The following is a 24,903-nucleotide window of genomic DNA, read 5'->3' as shown; positions in this document are numbered from 1 at the left end:
TCTTATATCAACCCATTTACATTTCACCATTTTGCACATTAACCCTTCTGATTCACTTCCCCATCCCACTGTGGGGGAGTGAGCAAGTAACTGTGTGGAGCTGAGCTGCCTGCCGGGGTTAAACTACAATCAATTTTTAAGTATTCTGGCAACAGGTGAAACACCTCTTTTTTTTTTTTTTTAATGGCCACTTTCATTTCACAAGTGGTTTTCTTCTTTATTATCAAATCAAATTTCTTTGGTGGTGGGAAAGAAGATAGACACAGTTTTAAAGGAAGTTCTTTCAACAGAAATTATTTTAGACACAGTTTCAGATAGTAAAGCAAACTGGTTGCATTAGTACTTTATAAGAAACTACTGCATTTTGGCTGCATTTTTGAGGTACACTGCTTTGTAACTCAGGCATATAAAAATATTAACACTTTTAAGCAAGAGCAAGTGTGTACATGAGCAAGCAAATAAAGATGTTTAGTACGCATGTTAGAGCAGAAAATCAAGCACAGCATAAGTAGCTCAAAATGTTGCAGCTGCATCTCAACTTACCCTCTTGGAACATGACTCCATCTTCTGCCTAGTCCATGGGCCCTGATTTCCTTTCCAGGATTATCAGGACACTGAGAAGAGGGATATGGCAGATGTCCTTCTGCTGCCAAAATACAAAATTTGCATCCTGTTGGGAATGTGCTCTCTGACTTGGACATTTGCAGGGCTTATATGTCCAGTGCTACGGATGTATTCATAGTGTCTGGCTCCTGCTCCAGAGTGAAGAGAAATTTGATAGTGGTGGAATGAAAGGGCTTATCTCTTTACTCCAGACAAAGAAAATAGTGACTGATTGCAGCAGTTGTTACCCAAGGATACACTCTCAATCCAATATATCTGAATACTCTCTCTATTAAAATGTCAAAAAAGTATGGGAAGTTAGGCAGGGGAGGGACTATAAAGTGATAGTTAAAATAATAAGTAAATCTTAATCTTTTTCTAGTGCTTTAACATTTAGCACTTTTTCTAGAACAGTAAAAATCTCAATATTCAGTAGTTACAAAGCTCACATTACTAAATATTTTTGACACTGAAATGTGTTAGTTTACTTTCTATTAAGAGGCAAAATTTATGAGCCTGTCTAAAGAAAACTATAGCCATCAGATATCAAATACAGCCTGTGCCTTTTCTGTAGCCAACCAAAAGATCACATATTCTTGTTGAATAGGATAAATGGCCATATAAATTTATTTCAATATTTTCAGGCAGAAGATAACTTGCCTAAATATTTTTCTTGCCTGTTACCAAATAAAAGAATGCAAGCTGAAACTGATTAGTAAACAGGTATCTAGATGAAGTCTTCTGTCCAGTAAGATGAAACAGACTTATAATAACTAGCATAGGATGCTCAATTTCATCCACAATATAATATATACAGTACTATTATGTCTACAACAACTGGCCCAGGTCAAATCTCAACCCAACTCTAAAATATGATGCAATTTAGGGAATCCATATACTGTCAAGAATGTATTGCTCTACTCCAATATAGTGTACTTCTGTAAAAGTAGCCACCAGATACAGACTGATATCAGACTACCTGTACTATCAGTACTTACAAATGGGAAACTGAATCTACAACCTATGACTCACATATTTGGTTTACTAAAACTAAGAATATGAACTTTCAAAACTTTTTCAACTGAGCCAATTTATAGTGAATCAGCAAAATGAAAGTCCATCAAAGGAAACAGCAAGTGAAATAATGGCTGTAGCAGTTTTAACAGAATTTGCTTCCCATTTGTCCCCAAACCACAATACTTTTTTTATGAGGTGCACAATAATGACAGTATTTAATGGAAAATTTCTCAGAGATCTATTGTTTTTATCCTATGTGAGCTAAGATAACAGATGGATAGGCAGATAGGTAAATAGATACAAAGCATTAGTATGTGTGTGAATATATGTCCATGTATAACTAGAAGGCTCCTTGGCAATCCCATTAAATGCCAAAAAGACTTCTAAATGGATGTTAAATACAAATTAAAAAATCGAAAGTCTGTGACATGGAGGATGTCTGTCCTTTAGTAACCTTTGGTTTTGAGGATGAAAAATTGAGATTTGCCATCCACTTGTACAGTGACTAATGAGCTAATAAATTTACAGACAGATGAATACAGAATTCTTGATTTCTCTTTAAAAAGGTGCCCACAACCCAAATGAATTATTTTAATCAAAAACAGAAGAGCCATAAATACTGTGAAAGGACTACATTTTCAAGAGTTCTACCCAATTTTATGAACATAAATGAGATTGTTTACTGTGGCACCATTACCTGTAAGCATAAATACTTGCTTTTATTAAAAGTAACATTTTTTAAACAAATTAATTCCCAAAATTTTTGTGTATTAGAAACGCTTTCACACATGGAAATCATAGGGATTATAGATTATAGTCCATGTTATAGTCAGAAATAATTATTATCCTTAGTGACTTTCGGCAAGTAATTTCATTCTTCTGCCTTCCCTTTGCCTTCCTATTCTTCTCCTGTGAATCCTATTTTTCTTGTAAGCTCTTTGAAGCAGGAATTATTTATATATGTACTTTAGTCCTTCCGTATTGACTGGGGACTCCAGGAACAATTGTAATACAGATATAATAAATGTATGTATGGATATGCTCAGTTGAAGGTGTCATACCTACACTATTTACCTATGAAGATGATACTTGTTTTGGAGTATGTGCTATACCAAGCAAACTGGTCTCCCTTTTGTCAAAAAACTTCTACTGATTTCTAACAGTTTCTAAAGTTCACTATAGACTTACTTCATTTATAGTCCTTATCACTCTGTTCCTCCCTTTCTGCCTTCACTTGTCGCCTTTCTGTCCCTCTGCAACATATTGCTACTGTGGGAGGTATTCACACTGTCTAACTTTAGTCAACTAATTTAGGGCTCTGAATCACCCTCTAGGAGTGCCTACCTCATAGAATATGACTATATATGGAATAGACATTTTTAAACTTAGGTGTTCTAATATGTACTTTTGTCGAATACCCAAAGTAGCTTGGCCTAGGTGATGTTAATATTCCACTGCATAAAACACTGCCTGTCAACAGTAAGTGAATTTATGAAGTGTTCGGGTTGCAGATATGTTTTCACTGGCTTAGCACCTCACTTTCATTTTCTTTCACCTAGATTTAATGCAGTAAGCGCACTATCTGTAGGAAAGCATAAAAGAAAAAATGAAAATAAAAAGATTAAATGCATATGGTATTTACCCATAGAATTTGCTAAAACATTAGTAGAATTTAAAAAGCACATGGCTGCTCAATAAATGGCAGCATTCAGCCAAGGAGGCTGCAGCTGTGAGTAAGACAGTACATCAGTCCCATGCCTAACCACGTTTTGACCTTTCTTCTGAGATTGGCAACAAGGGTGCCAATTAGACCAATGATCAGAGCAACACATTTTGTGTTGTGCTAAACACAACTGTTACCAAGGGGACAAAGATCATACATTTTGCTTAACACTGGATTCCTGATTGGCTCAACACAGGTCTTCCACTGACAACTACTTTGGTAAGTCTCAAGATGAGAAGCAGGTAAGTGCACCTCTCACATACTTTTCTTTTTATTTTCTTGGGTCACAGAAAAGCTTATACTGTAAATGTCTGAATGATTTCTTGGTACATCGTTGATTTTGTTTAGTTTATCATCTCTCTCACACAAATTAAGTGATCTAAGAATTTACTAAATTCCTTTTATAACAGGATTTAATGTTAAAACTATTTGTTTCCACATATCACAACTAATTATGTCAGCCACAAACTATGACAGCCATAAATTATGCATCTTAATTCAACATATTGAGAGCTGCAAACCAGGTATTCAAGACCAGCTTCTGAAAGCCTCCCCTTCAACCAAGCCACTAGAAAAGGCTTGATCAACATATGTACCATCAATTTATTTAGTTAAGGAATGTTAAATGTGATAAGGTGATGAGAGACAGAAAGAGAAGAAAATGTTTTTTTCTTGTCTCAGTTGCAAAATGAATGCATATAATTTAGGCAAAATTTATAGAGGCAAGATGAAAACAATGTATAGTTGAATATGGACTGTCCACAGCATAAAAAAGCAGTGTGCTGTGTACTAATGGTAGGGAAAAGACTATGGGATTATATTATAACATTAAGCTTTATCTTGAAGTTCCATTATTGGAGACATGTTGGTGATATCATAGACAATATAATCTAAAGACAACAAATCTATTTTAAGTGTACAGAAAAATGTTGAGCTGACATAGGCATACAAAGAATGATTTTGAAAGAAATAAGGCATTTCTACCCATGGTTCTTTAAACTTACAAAACAAATTTATATCTAGCAGTTAGTGGAATTAGTTTTACTCGGCACAACATTGTTCCTCCTTCCTAATCAGATCTGCTTTCCACCACAGTGATTACTAGAAATTGACCATCTAGGGAGAACCACAATGATATGGAAGGATGCAAGATCTGTCCAAGCAGGTTTGAAGTACAAGAAGTATTTTAAATTAAACCTGTATAAAGGCATACAGACTGACAGTCATGATAGGGCTAGATACTTGGATTTACCAATTCCTGGGAGGTGGGAAGAACTTACATAACATAACCTATTTTAAACCTCACATTTCTCAGTTAATGTTATGGACAAACTTCAAACATTTGGCTAAAATTTACAAGGCAGTTCAGAGATGTTTTCATGCAAACTATCTACTCCTTCATTAAAACCCTTTTACAGTTAGGCACAGGATTAAAATGTTTCTTTACTAGTCATCTCCTTTGTAAATTAAGTGCTATGGCTTTTTTTTTTCTTTTGTTGAGAAACAATATATTGTACAATAGCAAACTACGATGTAATATTGACACTATTGTCAACACTTCTGGTTGTACTCTAAATCTTTAAATTGCTTTCCGAAAATAAGTCTGGACAAAAAAATCCAGTATCTTGAACATACACATACTTTTGAAGTTATAAAAATAAGTTAATTGAATTGATATATTTTTACATTTTAAGGAAAAAAACACTAAAACTGTTATTAAGTTGCTATTATGGGTTCTTTTTCCCCCCCCTTATGTAGCCCTAACTTACTATTGCATGAATGGCAATTGTACCCGCTCAATGGAATATGAAATGGAACCTAAAAGTTAAAGGCCAATTTGATTTCACTGTTCAAAATCAGTGAGATCTGAAATTAAACAAAAAACAGATGAACAATGAAAAACAAATTAGAAAGTCAAGCTATTATAGTTACCACTGCTATTAAATAGAAGGCAATTAACTTCTGTTGTTACACACTAAAGACTTGCCTTTAAAATAAAGATATTATTCACAGACCAGCATCCTTTTTACAAAATTACAAAGATAAATACAACATTTAAAACCTCAGACTAGAACATCTTGAATTTTAATGATGCTCTTGTTTGATATGCTTTTAGAATGAATGGTCAGTAAGAGCTTGGGAATATAGCACAAGAATTTGCAATACTATATTTAATTTTGATAGGAAAAGATTAAATATTTCCACCAATTCAGCCCTGGGTTCCATACCAATTAGGAAAATTGAAAGGAAGCACTCTGATAGTTCTGTTTTGAAAAGGCAAACCACTGTAGGGATGGACAACATTCATACATGCTGATGTTCACATGTTGCTAATGATACACTAATAGACTTAAAATAATACTTAATCTGGATGAACAGGATACACACATCTTGTGCATAGCAAGACCTAATTATCTTGTGAAATCTGTGTTAGTATGAAGACTTCTTTCACTAAGATTCAGCGAGGAGAGTATTTTCTTCTCTAACAGACAAATGGCATGATATTTTGTACGTTACTTGTCAAATACTTGATTTGATAGATTCTCCATTTTGCAAAGTAGAATCGGTATGGAAAAAAAAATATTTGAAGTCTATATAATAATTAATGTATCTGTCCGTCTAGCTTTAGTGTTTTCAGCTGTTTCCTTCTGGGAACCATATATAATTCTGCTCTGAGAGTTTTGACTGGATGGTTTGAGGATCATAGTTCGTCTTACATAGACAAGTATAATTAAAATTGTCAGGAAAAAAATCAATGTCTGAAAAATAGAGTGCCATCACAAAAAGAAGTGAAATCACAAGTGATTTGAGAGTGTTCATAAAAACCAGCTTTTTAACTATATCTTTGTCACATTTGGATTAAATCTGTGTTCCACTGAAGTAAAAAACAATATTCCCATTGATTTTTACTAACACAATTTTTACTTTTAAGTGAATTCATAAGAATCGAATAGAACAATTGCAAATGTTTATGTCTATGATTGTATATATGTGAAAAATCCCCAGTAAGGGCAGTAACAATCCATTGTCCCAGTTCTTGATTAAGTGTAGGATAGCTGAGTAAGGATCTTACACAGAAACTTTTTTATAGCTGTGAATCTCAGGAAGAAAAAGCAAAAAAATAAAAGCAGCTAAAATTCAGAAAGGTTACTTTTTGTGCCTCATAATTCTATTATTTTGCTTTGCCTAAAGAAAAAGAAATCATAATGATTTTAGGGTTTATATGAGCTTGAAATGCAGAGGTACTAAAAACGCCACCCAAGCCTGCTCCCAATAGTTCTAGAGACTCCCGTGACCTGAAGCTGATGGGTTTCTTGTCACAGATTTAAGGATATGAAACAGGTTCTTCCAAACAAACAGACATGTTAGCCAATATAATCACTCACAGCTTATTCCCACTGTGATGCTTCACTTACTATCTTGTACATTAAAATTATAACCATTGATACCCCTTCCCAAGAAGAAATCATTAGCAGGGACTAACAGGATGGAGGGAGGGAAGGTATTCAAACATTTAATTTCAAAAATGCAGCATCTCTCATGGGTTCTGATATCCTACTAAAGTCTGAGGAACACAGGTGGATGCACAGACTTTTAAGGGAAGGAGAGAACCCAGAAGCCTGCCTGGAAAGCACTGATAAATCTTTTCTATATTCAAATTAATTTTGATATAGGTTCTAGAGAAAAAGAAAAGGAAAAAGAAAAACCCTGCAAAAAAGATGCCAGTTCTGCACTGGAATATTATCAGGATACGGATTTATTTCAGACAGCATTTTAATGCTTATTTATTGATACATTTTATCATGGTGGGTTTACATGAAAAATACTGGGCTACAGGCTTCATTTAATGAGTGACAGCCTCCTAGAGATGTTGAAAAGTATTCTGTGATATTCTCCCAAATGGCGATACACCATTAAAAAGGCATATATTTATCTCTTAATACTATCTGAATATACACACATTTCAAGAGATATATTAACCCACAGCAAATGCAAAGCATGAATATTTTCGGTATGAACCCAGCAGCATGCACAGTATTCTCACTGTTTTCCATATGCATTGTTTCTGTAAAACTCAGCCTTCAATCACTTAACGTTAAGTCATTTTCTTAGGTTTGGCTGGCAAACTGTAAAGACTTACATAACTCCTTATCAGGTTGCTGCTTATTTTGCAAATATATTGTGAAAAGCATTCAGCTTTGACTTATTCACTGCAGTGATCTCATATTTTGGGTATACATTTTTTTTCATCTAAATTATCTAACTGGCATACAGCACAATTTCTGGTTTTATATTTGATTCAAAAGAGTCATTAATATAACATTATGTTCATTAATAGGTGTGACTGTACAATTTATGTTCTATCCCTGTCACCTTCTATGCTGCACAAGCACTGTGGTATTTTAGAACCTTCCAAAATTAAGTGAAGAGCACCAAGTTTTCTTGCTATTCTTCCTTCAAATAAGAAACTCTATATTTTTGATGTGCTATATTAGTCTGATAATTTTTTTGTGTTACTATGCATGAAAAAAAAGGTCATGGTGGCAAGTTTTACTGTTACTCTTATAATTCAGCATCCTATATTTGACTATCTCAAAATAGCTTGTTCAAGGAAACAGAATATATATAGTTTATATATACCCATATACACACAGAGATATATATGTGTGCATAATTATATGTATGTATAACTGGTCCACAGATAGCCATAGATTATATTCCATGTTCTGCTCTCAAATCTTATTAGGGTCCAATACTAGTTGTAGAGAGGTTACCAGCATTTTAATAGGCTCATTCAGAAAAGAAAGACTTGATACCTGTTGTCAACCTCCATGCCACCCAAAATTGTGTGGTTTAGGGTTGGGTAGACTATGGTATCGAAAATACTGTATTTCCTTCAGATAAAACTTTGGCAATACCGCGAAAAGTTCTACTTGTCCTTATAGTTCCTTTACCAAACAGGTAGGGTCTGAGTTGCAGGTGACTGATCACATTTTCACCAATATGTTCAGGATCTCTTTTAGTGTCCATTCTGAATTCAAGGCAGTGGCATGCATCTGTGCAAGGTGTCCCAAGCAGTCTGAGGAGCCTTCCTCTGTGCAAGCAATCCTCTTTGTGAAGAAAGGTGGTAGAGTCTGTTGCGTACTGTAGGCATTCAGGGTTGATGAAGCAGACATAGACTCTCTCAGGGAGAGGATGGGGAACACTTGAGAGAAAGAGAGAGAGATACCAGGAAATAAGCAGGCCTAGGGGATGTCAGGACATATAAAGCCTCAAAATGAGTCTGCCTTTCCCCTCTTCCACAAAAACTTTTGGGATTCCAAATCTTAAAATATCTTGGTTTGTATCAGATTTTGAAAGAAAATCTGGAAAATTAACAGCTGCCTAGACCTTACTACTAGTTTCCTTTTATTCCTTATTTTCACACAAATTCTGAGGCGTAAGAAGTAGACTCTTATACTCCTGCCTGTTTAGACTGATTATATTCCTGGGTTTTAGGATTATCACCAAGACAGTGTTAAGAACTACTGTATTAAAAACCTGTTTGCATCTCAATTTTGAATGTGTCTGCCCAATATACTGCATTAATTAACTACTTTTCCATCCTCTGTCCTTAATTTCCATACTTGTGGTCATGAAGAGCATAGTTGTCTCTCAAAGATTTAGCTTTAATTGTGAAGGTATCCGGTGTTTAACCTTGTTAGAGTAACTGAATAAATGTGGCAAGAACAATGATCCTCTCAAGAGACTAACTTAGTCTCCATTTCAGTCAGAGACTAAGTCATTTTGGGATAGGATGCAAAATGAAGCAAAACTTTTCCCAAAGATAAAAAAATGCATATATATTGTCATTTTTCATTATAGCAAAAAGTTAACAGTGGGGTGCTTCAAGGCTCCATTCAAGGACCAGGTGCTCAAAATATATTAATTATCACTAAAAAAAAGAGTGAAGAGCAATGTGGAAAAATTTGCAGATAACACAGAAAAATTCTCTTAACCAAGTCTGAAGAAGACAGGAAACTTCAGAGGTACCTGACCAAGCTAGATGGATGGGCCATCTTAAAAGAGGTGGAAAAGATTTATTTAAATGCAAAGTAATGTATATTGGTAAAAAAACCCCAAAACTGTAGCAAATCATTCACTTTACCAGAGATCTCAATTAAGAGTGCCAACTTAGGAAAAACACCTGGGCTTCACTGCAGACAGCTCAATGAAGAGCCCTGCTTGATGTGCAGCTGCAGTCAAAAAAGCACGTAAAATGTTAAGATGCATAAGAAATGAGTTGAGGAATAAAAAAGAAAATATAATGTCATTATATGAATCAATAATTTTCCCTCCTCTCGAATAGTGTGAAGTACTGGTCACCCCATCACAAAAAAGATATTACTGAATTAGAAGGCATTCAGAGAAGAGCGATTGTGATAATTAGGCATATAGAGAAGCCTTCATATGAAAAGACTGAAAAAAATTGGAATTGTTAACCTTAGAAAAAAAAGATGAATAAGGAGGGATATGATGAAAGTATAAAAATGGTAAGTGGCAAAGAGAAAATAGATCAGGAGCTTCTGTAGTCCTGCATCTCATAATTCAAGAACAAAAGGACACTAAGTGAAAGTGAAAAGCAGCAGCTCCAAATCTGATAAAAGGACATACTTTTTAATGCAGCACATAATTAGATTATGGAACTCAGTGCCACAGGATGTCACTGATGTCAAGACCTTAACAAGATTCAAAGGACGACTTGGCACTTACAACTCTTGATATTCTTGGGAATCTTACACAGGCTAACCGTTAAAAAGTTTTGAAAGAGAGATTATGTGTTATGTTTCATGATTTAAAAGACAATACTTTCAAAAAGAATTTGGAGAAAAGTTCCCTGGAAGTGGATTTTCCCGTCTCTGGTTATTTGATTATTTTGTTCTTTGCTTTGCTTGTTTTGTCTGCATTTTCTCTTGAGACATCTGGGCAGTCTTGGAGGTAGACTGTGTAATAATGAATCACTATTCTGATACATTTACTATTATCCTAGCAATATCCTAGTATCTCAGTATCTCCTATGAGATCCTAGTATTAGGAAGACAAAAGGTCTTCCCTTTTGCATAAAAATTGTCCTATGCTCTACTGTATTCCACTCCATTCTATTCCAGTTAACTGACTGGATTTGTCACACATTGTCAATTAGTATAACCATTGCCGTAAGCTATATAGTACTGTGCATGTGTTTGGAGGAACTGTGAAATTTCTAGATGCAGAACCAAATACATTTTTGCTGTGGCAGCTATACAATTGATTCCATGTGTCCCAATTGTCTTCAAGCCCTACCTTAACCTCCAGCTATGCTATTGACATTTGCAGCTGGAAGACATACGCAATGTCTCCAAACAAGAGGCGCTTTGCTTCTTATGCTTCCTATTCTCCACACTTTCCTTACCACATTTTTCCTCCTTTCTGCCTGTCTTGCTGCTCAGAGAGATAAGGTATTCTTCTTCCCCCTTTTGTTCTTAAACTATTTATTTTCTAATTCATTAGCTTTTCTTTCCCTAGTTCTTTCCTATATGAAGTCTTTCAGTGCAAGTAAATAATGATAGTAGCAAGCATAAAAGAGCTTTTCCTCAAATCAGATCTGTTAACTGAAAACTGAATCAAAAAGAGAGTGTAAAAGATACTTGGTAGAAGCAGGATCGTTGATTTTGAACAGTATTCTCAAATGATTCTTCCTTCCACTTTTATTAATTTCATTACATTCTCAACGCCAGGATGGGGGGGTGGCAGGGGTCGAGAAAACCTTTATTGTAGGTATCTCTTAGAGGTTTTGGAGGAAAATGGTAGTACTCTATTTATTATTATTGGTATTATACTAAAAGCCAGTTTAATTATATAGCATCAAAACCACCTACAATTTTCAAAGATTCAGATTCAACTGACTTGTCAGAGGCCTCATTCAATATAAGCTATTAAACTAGATAGCAGGGAGATAAACCATACTGGTGCCTTTACAAAGGTTCAATTAACTGCTACTACTGCTTTCATCTCACACCTACCCAGCACAAAGCCTGATAAGTTCTGTGGGGGTTTGAGGGTAACTAGAAAGTAAGTGAAGATATTGGGAGTGGGGGCACACAGAGCAGCAGCATTTGTAGGGCTAGCTGGGTGAACAAAATGCTGGAGGGCTGTAACTCCCTTGAAGAGAAGCTGAATTCAGACAGTGCTTATGAAATGGACACTGCAGAGAGACTGTGAAGATCCCTGGCTCAGGGATAATACTTGAGAGAAGATGGGCAGCCCCAGTTGAGCTAAGATGTGACTAGCTGCTCCAAAGAAAGATGTGGTGTGCTTTGTCTCCTCTCCTTCCCCAACAAACTGGAGGTTCTCAAGATGCAATTGGACAGGGTGCTACATAATCTCATCAAGGCTCCCTTTCCTACAAAAGGTTGGACCAGATGATCTTTCGAGGTCCCTTCCAACCTAGGCTGTTCTATGATTTTATGAATTGCCTCTGCTTTGGTACTGTTTATTTTTTTCAACTTTCAGATGCATGCCACACTAATCAGACATGGTCCTATGATTATTTTCTCATTTTCTCCAGGAAAAAATATTAAAGTAGCATACAAATCTTATGTTCTACCTTGTCCATCTTGAGTTGGTATATCCTGCACAATGCTACAAAGCACCATGTAGATTACGTACTATGTCAGTGCTATCTTTTGAGATATCCACATTGCACTCACCATATGGTTTAGATATGTCTGAGGTTTACAATTAGTCTGCAAGACTGGTTTTAAGCTGAATCCAAGTCCACAGGACATGCACTGAACACACTCTGGCATAAATATGCTATTGTAGTACAATGTTCGATAGCAAAAGAGGTGGAGCTGGTTAGCAACAACAAGGAACTTAATTTTAAAAGCCTAGAAGAGATGGATTCTATATTATGTCGGACAATAAAAAGTATGAATACTGCTGGTCTCACAGGAATATGAGAGGTGTTTCCAGCCTGTGAGTATTTACAAACATGAGCTCAAGATAATTGGTATGTTTATTGTTCTTAAACCTTTTAAATTTTTATTAAGACTTAATTCTCATTGATAACAATTCCACAATCATGAAACAATGAAATACCTTTAATTTGAAAGCCACCTACTTTGAAAAGAGTGTATTGTATTTTTTCTTATTAAATACTACACAAACACAAAAAATGTACCCTAATGCTGCATAAATACTGTGTTTCCAGACATATTTTGTCCATTTTATTTTTACTAAAAACCAGTTAGTTTTAAGTTAGCTTCTTTCTTGATATTTCATATTGTGAAAGAAGTAGCAGAACATCTTACCAGGAAGAGCAGATTTAGCTAATTGATCACTATTTTGCAACAAAAAGTTTTCACCTAGATGCCCATGATACCTTTTTGAGTCTGCCAGCCTACCTTTTCAAGCCAAGTCCTCTGTTCTAAATTTTGTCATCAGTTAAAAAGCATGGCCTGAAGTCAAATATTATTTTCATATGAAAAATCTACACAATTACTGAAAACTATTCCAACTAATTTACTTTCCCTTTCTTAGCAAAGAAGCGTAAATGTCAGCCAACTATTAAAATAAAAGATAAAATATTTCATTACGGTTATGCAAAATTAGGTTTCCCACAAGAACATTACCTCATTCAAGTTACACAAATGCATGCTATCTTCTTGGTTTGCATATTAAATCTAAGCAACATACTGTGCTTTTTTCCCTGTACCTCATATTGGGTATGTGTTATTTTGCTATACATTGTGCCTGGTATGGACAAATAAATACACTTCTCTTACCATTAAAACAATCTTCTCATGTTAGGACTTCAGATCCAATTAGATTAGGTAGAAATGTGCACAGAATGAAATGTGGATGGGTTAGATTTTAGCATCTCAGCTGAAGAAAGGTCACCCTGTTTTGTTTGGTGTCACTGTATACTTGAAAATGAGTTTTGAAAGAAGTACCAATGAGAAGTATATCACATCTGCTTCCATTATGGCAAATGTCTTTTCAAAACAGAAAAGAGAATTCATGCCTGTTTTAAATGACAAAAAAAGTGAATGTGCAGAATGTTACAAGACCCCATTCAGCACTTCTAAAAAGTGAAGCTTCCAAACCTGGAAATGTCACTTACCTAATTACAAGTTAGTCTTGAGGACCAAAGGTCAAACTTTGGGATGCTCTTGAGCGTACTGAAACAAAGGCCTCCTGAGCTTTATGCTCTCCAGTCTGTTACAACTTTATGTATATAATACACACAATCATGTTTAATTCTATGTAGAACTCTTTCATTTGCTCATCACTTTCTATACACATTATTTGGGATTTGGCATACACTATACTTTATCCTCAATCCAAAAGTGATTTTTTTTTCCCTCACTACAGGAGATTGAGATATGCTTAAGGGTTCTGAACTGGTTTTCCTAAGGCTGAAAAGCTCCTTTTTCTCAGGTATTTCAATCAGAAATGGTGTGATTGGAAGACACCAATGGTAAAGGACAGCTTTTTTTATTTTGTAGTTTTCATCAGGACATAGGCCACATTTCCATGAAGACAGTTAAGCAATTGAAAAAGCTTAACTATACTTAATATAAGTCTAAACATAACTAATACTTAAGTATACTTAAATATATGGTTTATGCATACTTTTTTTTTTTTTTTTAATCCTAAAATAAACCATAGGGTCCCAGCAATTGCAAAGATAATAACAATTTCTCTGCTTCCACTGTACCAGCATAAACTTAACTCTGGGTATTACTGCATAGAATATGCTCTGTTACTATTTCCTTTGTCCACATCAAGTGTCTGATATGGAATTAACATTATTTTTTTCCAGTTTTAAAATGCAGGTAGTATCAGATTTGTAATGGCTTCCACAAAACTACTCATGTCTCAAAATCAGCCTCTACTCAGGACTCTAAAGTGTCCAAGGGCCCAACCCACAAGTGTCCAAGTGCAACCCTTATCCATATAATTAATACCATGCTATTAACTACTTACATGTGTAAATTGTTTGTAGTGTGAGGCCCGAAATAATGATTTTGCTCTTAGCCAACAGTTATTTAACCATGAAAGTCAGTTTTCTAAGTTCTAAGTTTATAACAAGCATTACCAAATGGTCATCTTATGCTATGCAGTGGACAATTTCTACATAGGATTTTTGTTTGTTGGTTTTTTTGTTTGTTTATTTTCCCTGCTGTTGCCATTGCTAGTAAGAGGATTTATGAAAGACCAAAGCAACATCTGGGGTGATAAGACTTTGTTGAACCACTGCTGAGATAGACATTCTGATCATTCTTTTACTTAGTTTATGAAATTCATTGGATTTTCAGTTCATGGTAACCAGAGCTCTCTCTTAAGCTATTTTTCATTTCCCTTCTCCTAATCTCAAAAACTGTCAGTGTTTAGACATAAGAACAGGTTTTTTAGCTCACTCATTTCTTCCAGATCTCAAAGTAGAAAGCAGCCAGTTATCTCACCAGAAGAGGAAGCAAGTGGACACCATTATCACAAGAGGTTTCTGTGACTTCCCAGTGTAACTCCTGAGGTACTTAATGCCTTCTTTGCCTCAGCCTTTAATAATAAGACCAGTTGTTCTTGGTGTACCTAGCCCCCTGAGCTGGAAGACATGGATGGGGAGCAGAATGAAGCCCCCATAATCCAAGGGAAAATGGTTAGCCACCTGCTACACCACTTAGACACACACAAGTCTATCGGGCCGGATGGGATCCGACCAACAGTACTGAGTGAGCTGGCAGAAGTGCTCACCAAGACACTTTCAATCATTTACCAGCAGTCCCAGCTGACTGGGAAGGTCTCAGTTGATTAGAGGTTAGCAAATGTGATGCCCATCTTCAAGAAGGGCCAGAAGGAGGATACGGGGAACTACAGGCCTGACAGTTTGACCTCAGTGCCAGGGAAGTTTATGGAGAGATCATCTTGAGTTCCATCCATCACATGGCACGTACAGGACAACCAGGTGATCAGGTGAAGTCAGCATGGGTTTGTGAAAGGCAGGTCCTGCTTGACAAACCTGATCTCCTTCTATGACCAGGAAACCTGCTCAGTGGATGAGGGAAAGGCTGTGAATGTTGTTTACCTAGACTTTAGTAAAGCCTTTACACCATTTCCCAAAGCATTCTCCTGGAGAAACTGGCTGCTCATGCTTTGGACAAGCATACACTTCACCAGGTAAAAAACTGGCTGGATGGCCAAGCCCAAGGAGTAGTGGAATGGAGTTAAATGAAGTTGGCGGCTGGTCACAAGTGGTGTTGTGCAGTATTGGCACCAGTTCTGTTTAATATGTTTATCAATGATCTGGACAACGGGATCGAGTTACCCTCAGTAAGTTTGCAGACAACACCACGTTGGGCAGGAGTGTTGATCTTCTTGAGGGTAAAAAGGCTCTACAGAGGGATCTCAACAGGCTGTCGATGGGCCTATACCAACTGTATGAGGTTCAAGACGGCTAAGTGCCAGGTCCTGCACTTGAGTCATAACAATCCCATGCAGTGCTACAGGCTTGAGGAAGAGTGTCCAGAAAGCTGCCTGGCAGAGAAGAACCTGGGGGTATTGGTTGACAGACGGCTGAACATGAGCCAGCAGTGTGCCCAGGTGGCCAAGAAGGCCAATAGCATCCTGGCTTGTATCAGAAATAGCATGGCCAGCAGGACTAGGGAAGTGATTGTCCCCCTGTACTTGGCACTGGTGAGGCCGCACCTTGAATACTGTGTTCAGTTTTGGGCCCCTCACTACAAGAAAGACACTGAGGTGCTGGAGAGCGTCCAAAGAAGGGCAATGAAGCTGGTGAAGGGTCTAGAGCACAAGTCTTATGAGGAGTGTCTGAGGGAACTGGGGCTGTTTGGCCTGGAGAAAAGGAGGCTCAGGGGAGACTTTACCCCTCTCTACAACTACCTGAAAGGAAGTTGTATCGAGGTGGGTGTTAGTATCTTGTCCCAGGTAACAAGTGATAGGAGAAGAGAAGATGGCCTCAAGTTGCACCAGGGGAGGTTCAATTGGATATTAGGAAAAATTTCTTCACCAGAAGGGTTGTCAAGCATTGCAACAGGCTGTCCAGAGAAGTGTTTGAATCTCCATCCCTGGAGGTATTTAAAAGACATGTAGAAGTGGTGCTCAGGGACGTGGTTTAGTGGTGGGCTTGGCAGTATTAAGTTAATGGTTGGACTCATTGATCTAAAGGTCATTTCTAACCTAAATGATTCTATGAACTCCTGACTTGGGATGAAGGAGTAGAGATGGGAAAAGTCCTAAACATGTTACCATCTGAGTTTCTCAACACCTGGATGATGAGGTAAGGTACATTTGGGCTATGGATATTCTGTCCTCTACCCAAGCTCATATACAACTGAGACTTACAGTCACATAGTCATAAATTCTCCAAGGAAATGAGTCTGCTACAATTTTAGTTATTTGTATGAAATTATTTAATTCTAACTAGTTATGAAGTTCTGAAATGCCCAAGTGGCAAGATTTACTGCTAACACAGGCTGCAGTTGGAATGTAGTATGTCAAAAGCCAAAGGATAATCTCTCTGCTGCAAATGAGATGATGATTCTGAAGAACTGAGACCTGGCATTTGGCCAAATCAAAGATTTGTGTAGGACAAATAGGATGAGGAAATAATCTTAATCAGCAGTAGAGAATTCGTGAAAGAGATAACAAAAAGATGTTATTGTTCCTGTCAACCTTAACATTATTACTCTTTGTACTTAAGTTCTCTGGCCAAATTAGAAGTAGCATCTGTTTCCAAACTATCCATGCCAGACTAATTCCAAAACAGTTAACTCCAAATAATGAATAACCTATAAAACAAGCATTATTCATGACTTTGGATGTTTTAGCAAACTTTTTCTAAAGCAGTGGTTGTAATTGTGACTCTTTGCCTTACCAGAAATCTGTAACAGGTGTACATTGTCTGAAAGAAAGCTAGTATTTAGTTGATTTGTGACTTTTCTGTGTGCTACTTCTCTACCTAATGTCCATGGCAATTTACAGACTTAGTCTTCACAAAAGTAAGATATTTGAAATAGTAGGTTGGTCTCAACATTCTGTAAAAAATTACATGTCAGCATCCTCCTATAGCTCTTCCAAGCTACTTCTCACATGTCCTAATGGGCAGTACTTTGGACATTGCAACAGCAGTTGGCCTGTTTAGGCTATAATAAGCAATCATCTGAAAAAGATACAGCTTTACTAAGGATCCAATGAGGCGCCTACTCCTTGTTCAATAGGACTAAAACCAACATTATAGCACTTCTACAAGAAAACTTTATCATGGTTCACCCTGGGTTTTTGCACATATTCACCAACTTCTAATTTGGAAAATTCTATCTTTTTGTTATATTGGGAATTTAATTTAGCCTATCGGCAAGGAGAAATTAACCGGAGCAATTTCCCAAGGATGTAAAGTAGAGAGAACAAGTCTCTGATTGAAAGGATAGAAAGGCTAATGAAATACATACATCAGAGAATGAAGTGTGCAAGAAGGCAAACCCTGTTAGAAATTCACTCTGTAGATTGAAAAAGATTTATATTTTTCTCTACTAACCTGTAAGCAAGTTATTACTGATACGGAAACCCACTGATACTTCCAGCCTAAAAAAATAATAATACAAGAACACTTAATTATAAGGAGGGATTATATGGAACAGAATTAAAATTTGGACATTGTTTGTGAAGGTCATTATTTGCCATTTTTAAGAGCAGTTTAACTATACCCAAATATCTATGACATTATATTAAACATCCCCCAAGTGACACTATATGCACTCAATCTGTCATTCTCAAGGTACTCTGCTGCCCTCAAAGGAAGTAATAGATAGCATTTTAATAAATGAGAGAGCTACAAAATCTCATTTCACTTTGAGGAGACTTTCCTACTACTTTACTCTCAACATAGAAGTGGCAGGTGCCTTCACCTAGGGGCCATTTTTTATGTGCTTGTAGACCAAAGGGCTCTATTTGAAATCGCAGCAAGAGTTCTCCCTCTGCCCCTTCTCATTTAAAAGAAAGTTTGTACTGTGTAACCTTTCACAGGGTAGAGCAGAGGATTCACGAGAGTGAATCCTCTCAGCTTGAGCATGTAAAACTCTTTATTATTACCATGACAGAAATCTCATTTTCCAAGCATACTCTGTCTCTTGCAGAATATACAAGGTTTAAATGCAGATGCAGTCAAAATCTCATTAATGACTCAGATCAACAGCTGCCATTGATCGTTAAAACGTAAATGCAGTGACTTCTAAATCTTAAAATGACACAGCAGCTGTGCATTTTGGGAAATGAGAGAAACTGTGACTATAACAATCCATGGATATTTTCTTCCTGCTACCTAGATATCGCTGAGAATTTTCTAGTTAAAATGAAAAGAACAACATAGCCTTTGTTTGACATTTTCAAACTATCTGATGAAAAAAAAGGAGAAATGTTCCAGGTTTCTCTTGATGTCTATCATACTCCACTTTCTTGATGTCTATGTAGTTTGCTTTCACTCTGCAAAGACTTGCTTGAAAAGAAACTTGGAAAGCTTCCATTATTTTTAAAGTATAAGATTTTGTAAATCCCTATGTTCTCTAAATTAGCATATCTTACTGGACTACAAAATTTGAAATGCAATGACATTTTCATATAAATGAACCTAAAACATCACTTGCTAGTAATGGATTAGAATGCAAACTGAGCACAAGTTACAGGTAATGGCCACTAGTGGGACCACTACCTCCATCACTTATCATTGCAAATAATGTTATCTGGCAATTAAAGATATAGAGTAAAATAAAATAAAAACAAAAAATAATTGAACATAAAAAAATCAGGCGGCTATCACCTGAGATCCCTAACATTCATAAACAAGTAGCTCATCTCTATTTCTCAATTTATATTGAAACAACAAGAAAAAAAAAAAAAAAAGAAAACAAGAAGAAAAACAAGAGATAACAAAAAGTCATGGTTAAAAATATTTTAGATCTAAATTTAACTCATGAAACCACGATTTGGAACAGGTGTTTATGAAATCTTTTCAATTTGCTGCAACATGCAATATGTGAGCTGATTGCAACAAAATAATAACCAGTCAAATCATTGTCAAGTACCTAAAATGACTATGTGTTGCAAATGAGTTCTCAGGGAGGTCAATGGGAATTACCAGGTGACTCCATCCCAAAATGCCTGTGACAAAGAAAGTGCAACAGGAGTTTTGCATGGCAGTAATACTAGCTGTCTAGGGGGGGCAAAATTTACAGGAAAGCTAACTGGCAACCATTCTCAAATCCACCTCAGAAAGCTCAGAAATTCACCTGCCAGGTGTGTTGAAAAGTTATTCCTTAGGTAAACTCCCTCCAGCACCACATGTCCCAGTCTCTGCAAGAACTGATGCATCTCTTATCATTCAGGATGGTTAACGAGCAAACTCTTAATAAAGTACTGGTTTGCATTTTTTTTTTTTTTTTTTTTTTTTTTTACACTTTGGCGATGTAAATACTACCATTTTGATGTTAGTGTTTTGGTATTACTCCATGTTAAAGAAAGCCGGTAGCAAATCAGGCCTCAAGAGTTGTTCCTCACAAACTCCCTGTGATGTAAATGGCTTTATCTGGTTTAAAGTAAAAAGCAGCACATGCAGGGTACACCCTGGAAAAAAAAAAAATCTTTGCAAAGAACTGTAATGAACGGTACTTATCTAGTCACTGTAAATTAGAAGTCCCTCCCTTTTCTATTCACCTCAGCCTGAATCACAGTCATTATTTCAAGATACTTCCAAGAACAAGCAGTGTGGGTATGCTTCAGGGCTCTGTACTGGAAAACTAAGGAAAACACTGACAACAAGCTGCAGATTTATGATGCATGAATGCAACAAATGTTCATCACGTGGCAGAAAAAGCCACTCACCTCTTACTGATAGACTTGTTTTGCTGTTATTCATTATTTATCCTTTCCCTCACAATCAAGAAAAACAGAAAGATCCTTGAATATCCTCTCAATTTCTTCTTGACTTGTAGGTCTTTAGCTACCTATCAAGAAGCCACCACCTCAGGAAGCTGTCTGTCTCTGTACACCAAGGAATATTTGCATGACTAGTACAGTAATTCTGTCTCAGGCATTTGGCTTTTACAGTTTAATTGTCTTCATTGCAAACAAATTGCTTAATGGCTTTGGGTAGCACATGCATACAGAGCTGTGCCAACTGATCAAGAAATAGCTGAGTAGGTATGACCTGTGATCATATTTATTGGCATTTCATTTAAAACCTCTTCTGAATCATCATTTGCATCATCATCTAAGTCTGATCTCTTTTGTTCAATAAGTCAATGCTTCTTGTCTGCTTGTTCTAAAACCAACTAGAAATCAAAACTCAAGACTCTATTCCTCCACTCAAAAGCTTGAGAGTCAATAAAGATGTGTAGGAAGAGATTCCTTACCTTCATTAACAACATGGTTGAAAGGAGCAAAGCTCCCTAAAAGTAGAGGAAGACAGTGAACAGCCCGTCCACCAAGAACCAATAAAAGCTGGCAGCGCACACTGACACCACAAGACCAAATCCCTTTTGGCTAAAGTGCCTTAAAGATTTCTATAAATGAACAGAGATTTGACAGGAATTCAGGCAAACATTTTGGTGTGGGGCAAGTGCTGAATATCCATGGCATTTTTAACAAAATGATGTATTAAAAACAATATAAGAAAAGATCATGCTTTTGAAGCGTGACACAAGTACAACAATCCATCTAGTTTTTAACATATTGCAACAATTAATGTTGTCGTGCATATTTATCTTGAATGTTTTGTCATTACTAAACTTGCTTGCTGTTTCTCTTAAGAGAAACAGGAGTCATCAAAAATTTCCTTCACACAATCCTGTTTACTTAAAGTAAATGCCAGGACACCTGACTTTGTCTAAAAACTAGATACAAAATACAGCTTTCATACTCAGAAATAAATATTAACAGCAAAAAAAATTCACAGAACACAAAAAGATCTGTTTTGTTTTGGTTTTTTGGCATATTGACAGCTGAATGGCCATGACTACTGCTCCTGCTTTTAGCCACTCACCTTCACAGCTGCAGCCAATAAATCCACTGGCCTCTGAACTTCTATTTCAGAAATACCTTTTATTTCTTCAGGTAGGTAAGTACAAGTTATGCCATGCAGCCAAACACTTTGTGGCACATCTTTTACTGTTTCCAGCAGGGACTACATAAAAGAGTGTTTAATTGTTCCTTCTGTGTAGCCTGAAGGAAGTATAGTGAGCCAGCCCACCCACCAATTTAACTAAGTCTGTGAACAAAGTTAGAGACCGAGGTTAAAGAACTTAATTTAACCCAGTTTAACAGACTGGTCGGACCCCCTGTTACAGGTCTTTCCCGTACTGCCTTTTTTTTTTTTTTTTTTTGGCCTGCCTTCTGGATTTCATCCACCACTGAAGCCAAGCTTCCCCCCCCCCGCTTTTTCTTTATTTGGTTTCCTCCCACCCCCTCAAATGTAGAAGATCCAGTAAGTCTAAGTAGTTACATATAGCCTTTAAAATATATAGTTTGCATGGAATTTCTAAGATGAATTTTCTATACTATTTTGGGTATTTTTGAGACTACTAACCTAAAATGTGAAGGTCTCAGATGCAGGGCAAAACTACATGTCTCTAAAAATTTAGCCCAGAATACTCAGTGATATATATTCCGAATTAATAACATACTTCTGACCAAAGACTGTCACTCCTATCTATATTAGGAAGGAGACCTTCTTTCTGTCAGTCATCAAAAACTGAGCATCATTTTCATCCTGACATCAAACTTCCCTCCAGTGTGAAGGAATTTTCCATTGAAGAAGGCTACAGAAGCTCAAAATATTTTAAGTTCACATGGTGAAAATACCTGTCACCAAGAATAAATAGAATCGTGCTTCCTTTAGATGTATAATAAGTGCTGATATTTTAGTCTTGGAATTTGCCTGGACCATTAACAATAATTAAACAAGATGCTCATGTTCATTCTGTTTTAATATTGGCTTAAGTGTCCAGAGGAAGATGGCGGTGTTTAATATTTAAATATCAAACATTTTGATTAAACATTAGAGTGTTAAACTAATATTAAGGGAGGCTGAAAACGAGTTTATAGAACTGTCCATAGGTCTTTTGGGTTTGCAACTGCCAAAAATGCTTTTTGAAATTTGCCATGTAGGCATCTTTTCAAAAAGTAGCCTGACCCCAAGCTCACAAGTGTCAACTGTAATTAATAAGCAACATTTCAAAGTTTGTACTTAGTGCTGGGCTGCAGAAAAAGATGCATGTTTACCATAAGAAACAGAGTCTGCAGGATTCTGACTAAAATCAGGTGTGAGTGTAGCAGCTCAAAAGTCAGGACAAAAGGTACTCAACATCAACTCACCCTACTTACTCTCTCAAAAAAATAATTACCTAGAAATAAATTGAATTCCCTAATAGAAAATATTAAGCCGATAGGCCTCTTAGTCAGGTCTGCAACTTTCTAAATACCTGAGGAATTCCTGTAAAATCTACCAGGGTTGGTCCAAATAAGCTTCTACACCTTGGAGCCATTATACCTCCTCTCAAGATTCATCCTTCTCCTTTCTCCAGAAATATTATTCTACATCAATCATTTATAAGAGTTCAGTCCTCTTTCTCCTGAAAACTCCCATCACAGCGGTTTGAACTCAAGCTTCTAAACAAACCTGCAGGGATTTTTCCAAACTCAAAAAAACCCAAAAAAAACAAAAAGCCAGAGAGTTCAGATTTTGAATGAATTGTTCATTGCAAAACATATCCAAAGAGGTTTGAGACCAAAAAAAAATGAAACAAAACAAAACCCAAGAAAAGCACTCCCTAGAAACTAGCTATTCTCAATCCTGAAAAGCTACAGGGATTGCAAACATGGATAAACAATTGCCTGGGTGCAAATGTAAAAGCCTTCACATTTACTCATGTTACATCATAGCTGCAAATTATCAACGTGCAATTTTCACTGTATTAAGGAGACAGCATATTATGCTTCTAGCTTTCAGTCACGTTTAATAAAGAGAAATACTTCTACAGAATGAACAATACCCCTTGGCTACTCTTAAAATAATCAGTTGAGAATACTACAATATTCCATATATTTATAAAAACTATTGTGTTTTTTAAGGAATTACCCCAAAGAAACATTACTCTCCTTTTTCATGTATATGGAATAAAAACTCAAATACTATAAGTTTAGTGGGGTTTTTTTAGTGGGGTGATTTGGGTTTTTTTGGCTTTAATTATTGACAACAGTAAAAAGATTGTTTAAGACTACCTGTGTCAGAGTTTTGGATACCAAGTGTGACAGCCTCTGCAGGTGTACAGTGCTTTGCTTATTGATACAAATTGAATCTGAACATAGCAATTTATTCAGCAAATCAAACCAATCACTGCACTGCAGTTTTCTCTTTCAGCTCTCATTTCCCAGCCAACTACTCTTAACCACTTTGCTACTTCTGCTTTACAGCAAGGTTTCAACTGCTATTAGGAGTTGGTTTATGTTGATGGTATGGGGGTTTAAAAAAATTTTAAAGACTGTTATACCTTTCCACTGCTGCCATTAAGTTCTGCATCATTCACATCTGTTCCATACCCGTTGCCTGTCTCCAAACATGCTACCATTAAATGTATTTCTCTCCCCTAGTAAAAAACTAACCATTGTTATGCCATGCAAAGCATTTAAACAGCTTGCAAGCGCAATTTGTTCTAATAAACTGTCAATATTTGTCCAAAGAACAAGATTACATAAAATCCTTCTTTTTTATTAAGAACCATACTGAAAAAGAGGTTCTTTAATGCAGTCATGTTGTATGTTATTTTGTTAAAAGATATTTCAGCTAACCAGTCCTCCAAAATAACCAACACAAAAAGATCAAAGAATGAAAATTAACACCAGATTGCCCGATAGATATGTGAGGAAAGAGAAGTAACCAACTCAGGAAAAGCAAAGTGGCAGCCAGCTAAAGGGGGGAAAAATAGAGCAATCTTACAGTGTTGAGCCAATATATAACCCTGGATTAATAGCTAGCCTTGGCAAGGCTCAAATGTGAAGATGCTCACATCGGGCATCCCAGACTTGCTGCTACCAGAGGTTGTTGCTATGGTAACCAGTGACAGTCAGCCAACAGTAAAATGAATTTAGAAAAGATAGTTAGGAAATACTGAAAGGAAGAAAGAAAAAAGAAAAGAAGGCAAGAAGTTTGATGTCTGTAAGTAGATGCACAGTTCCATTATCTGGCGCTTGCTGTTCAGCAGTGGAGGAATCTGTCTCCGAAATGGAGCCGAATTTCCATTTTACCTCTGTGATATTTGAAGGATATTCCTGCCTGTATAAGTTTCTAATTGAAAGAAATTATTGTCTGGTTCATGCGACAGCTTGTCAGTGACTCAGCAATCCAGCAAATTCAGCCGCCTCTGAAAACTGCATGGAACTGTTAGCACATTGTTCTCATCTAAACTGTTTACAGAAAGCCTGGAGTGGCCCATTTCTGTCTTTTGCCTTTAAATCAGCCTGGGGATGGT

General features: G+C 36.5%; 1 protein-coding gene across 8 annotated transcripts in view; it reads right to left on the bottom strand.

Annotated features, from left to right (window-relative positions):
- Positions 1-24,903, bottom strand: part of PCDH9 (protocadherin 9) — a 709,974-nt gene that overhangs the window by 519,408 nt on the left and 165,663 nt on the right. The window contains exon 3 of one of the 8 annotated variants that reach the window (XM_074815564.1): positions 7,083-8,549. The exons of the other annotated variants lie outside the window; for them this stretch is intronic. Coding sequence (XP_074671665.1) covers positions 8,529-8,549 — 21 coding nt within the window. The 3' untranslated portion in view covers positions 7,083-8,528. Of the gene's footprint in view, positions 1-7,082; positions 8,550-24,903 lie in introns of those variants that run through there. 8 annotated transcript variants of the gene reach the window in all.

This window comes from Strix aluco, chromosome 2, assembly GCF_031877795.1.
Source record: "Strix aluco isolate bStrAlu1 chromosome 2, bStrAlu1.hap1, whole genome shotgun sequence".
Classification (NCBI taxonomy): Eukaryota; Metazoa; Chordata; class Aves; order Strigiformes; family Strigidae; genus Strix; species Strix aluco.
The sequence above is the reverse complement of the archived record's forward strand: the minus strand, read 5'-3'. Positions and strand labels throughout refer to the sequence as shown.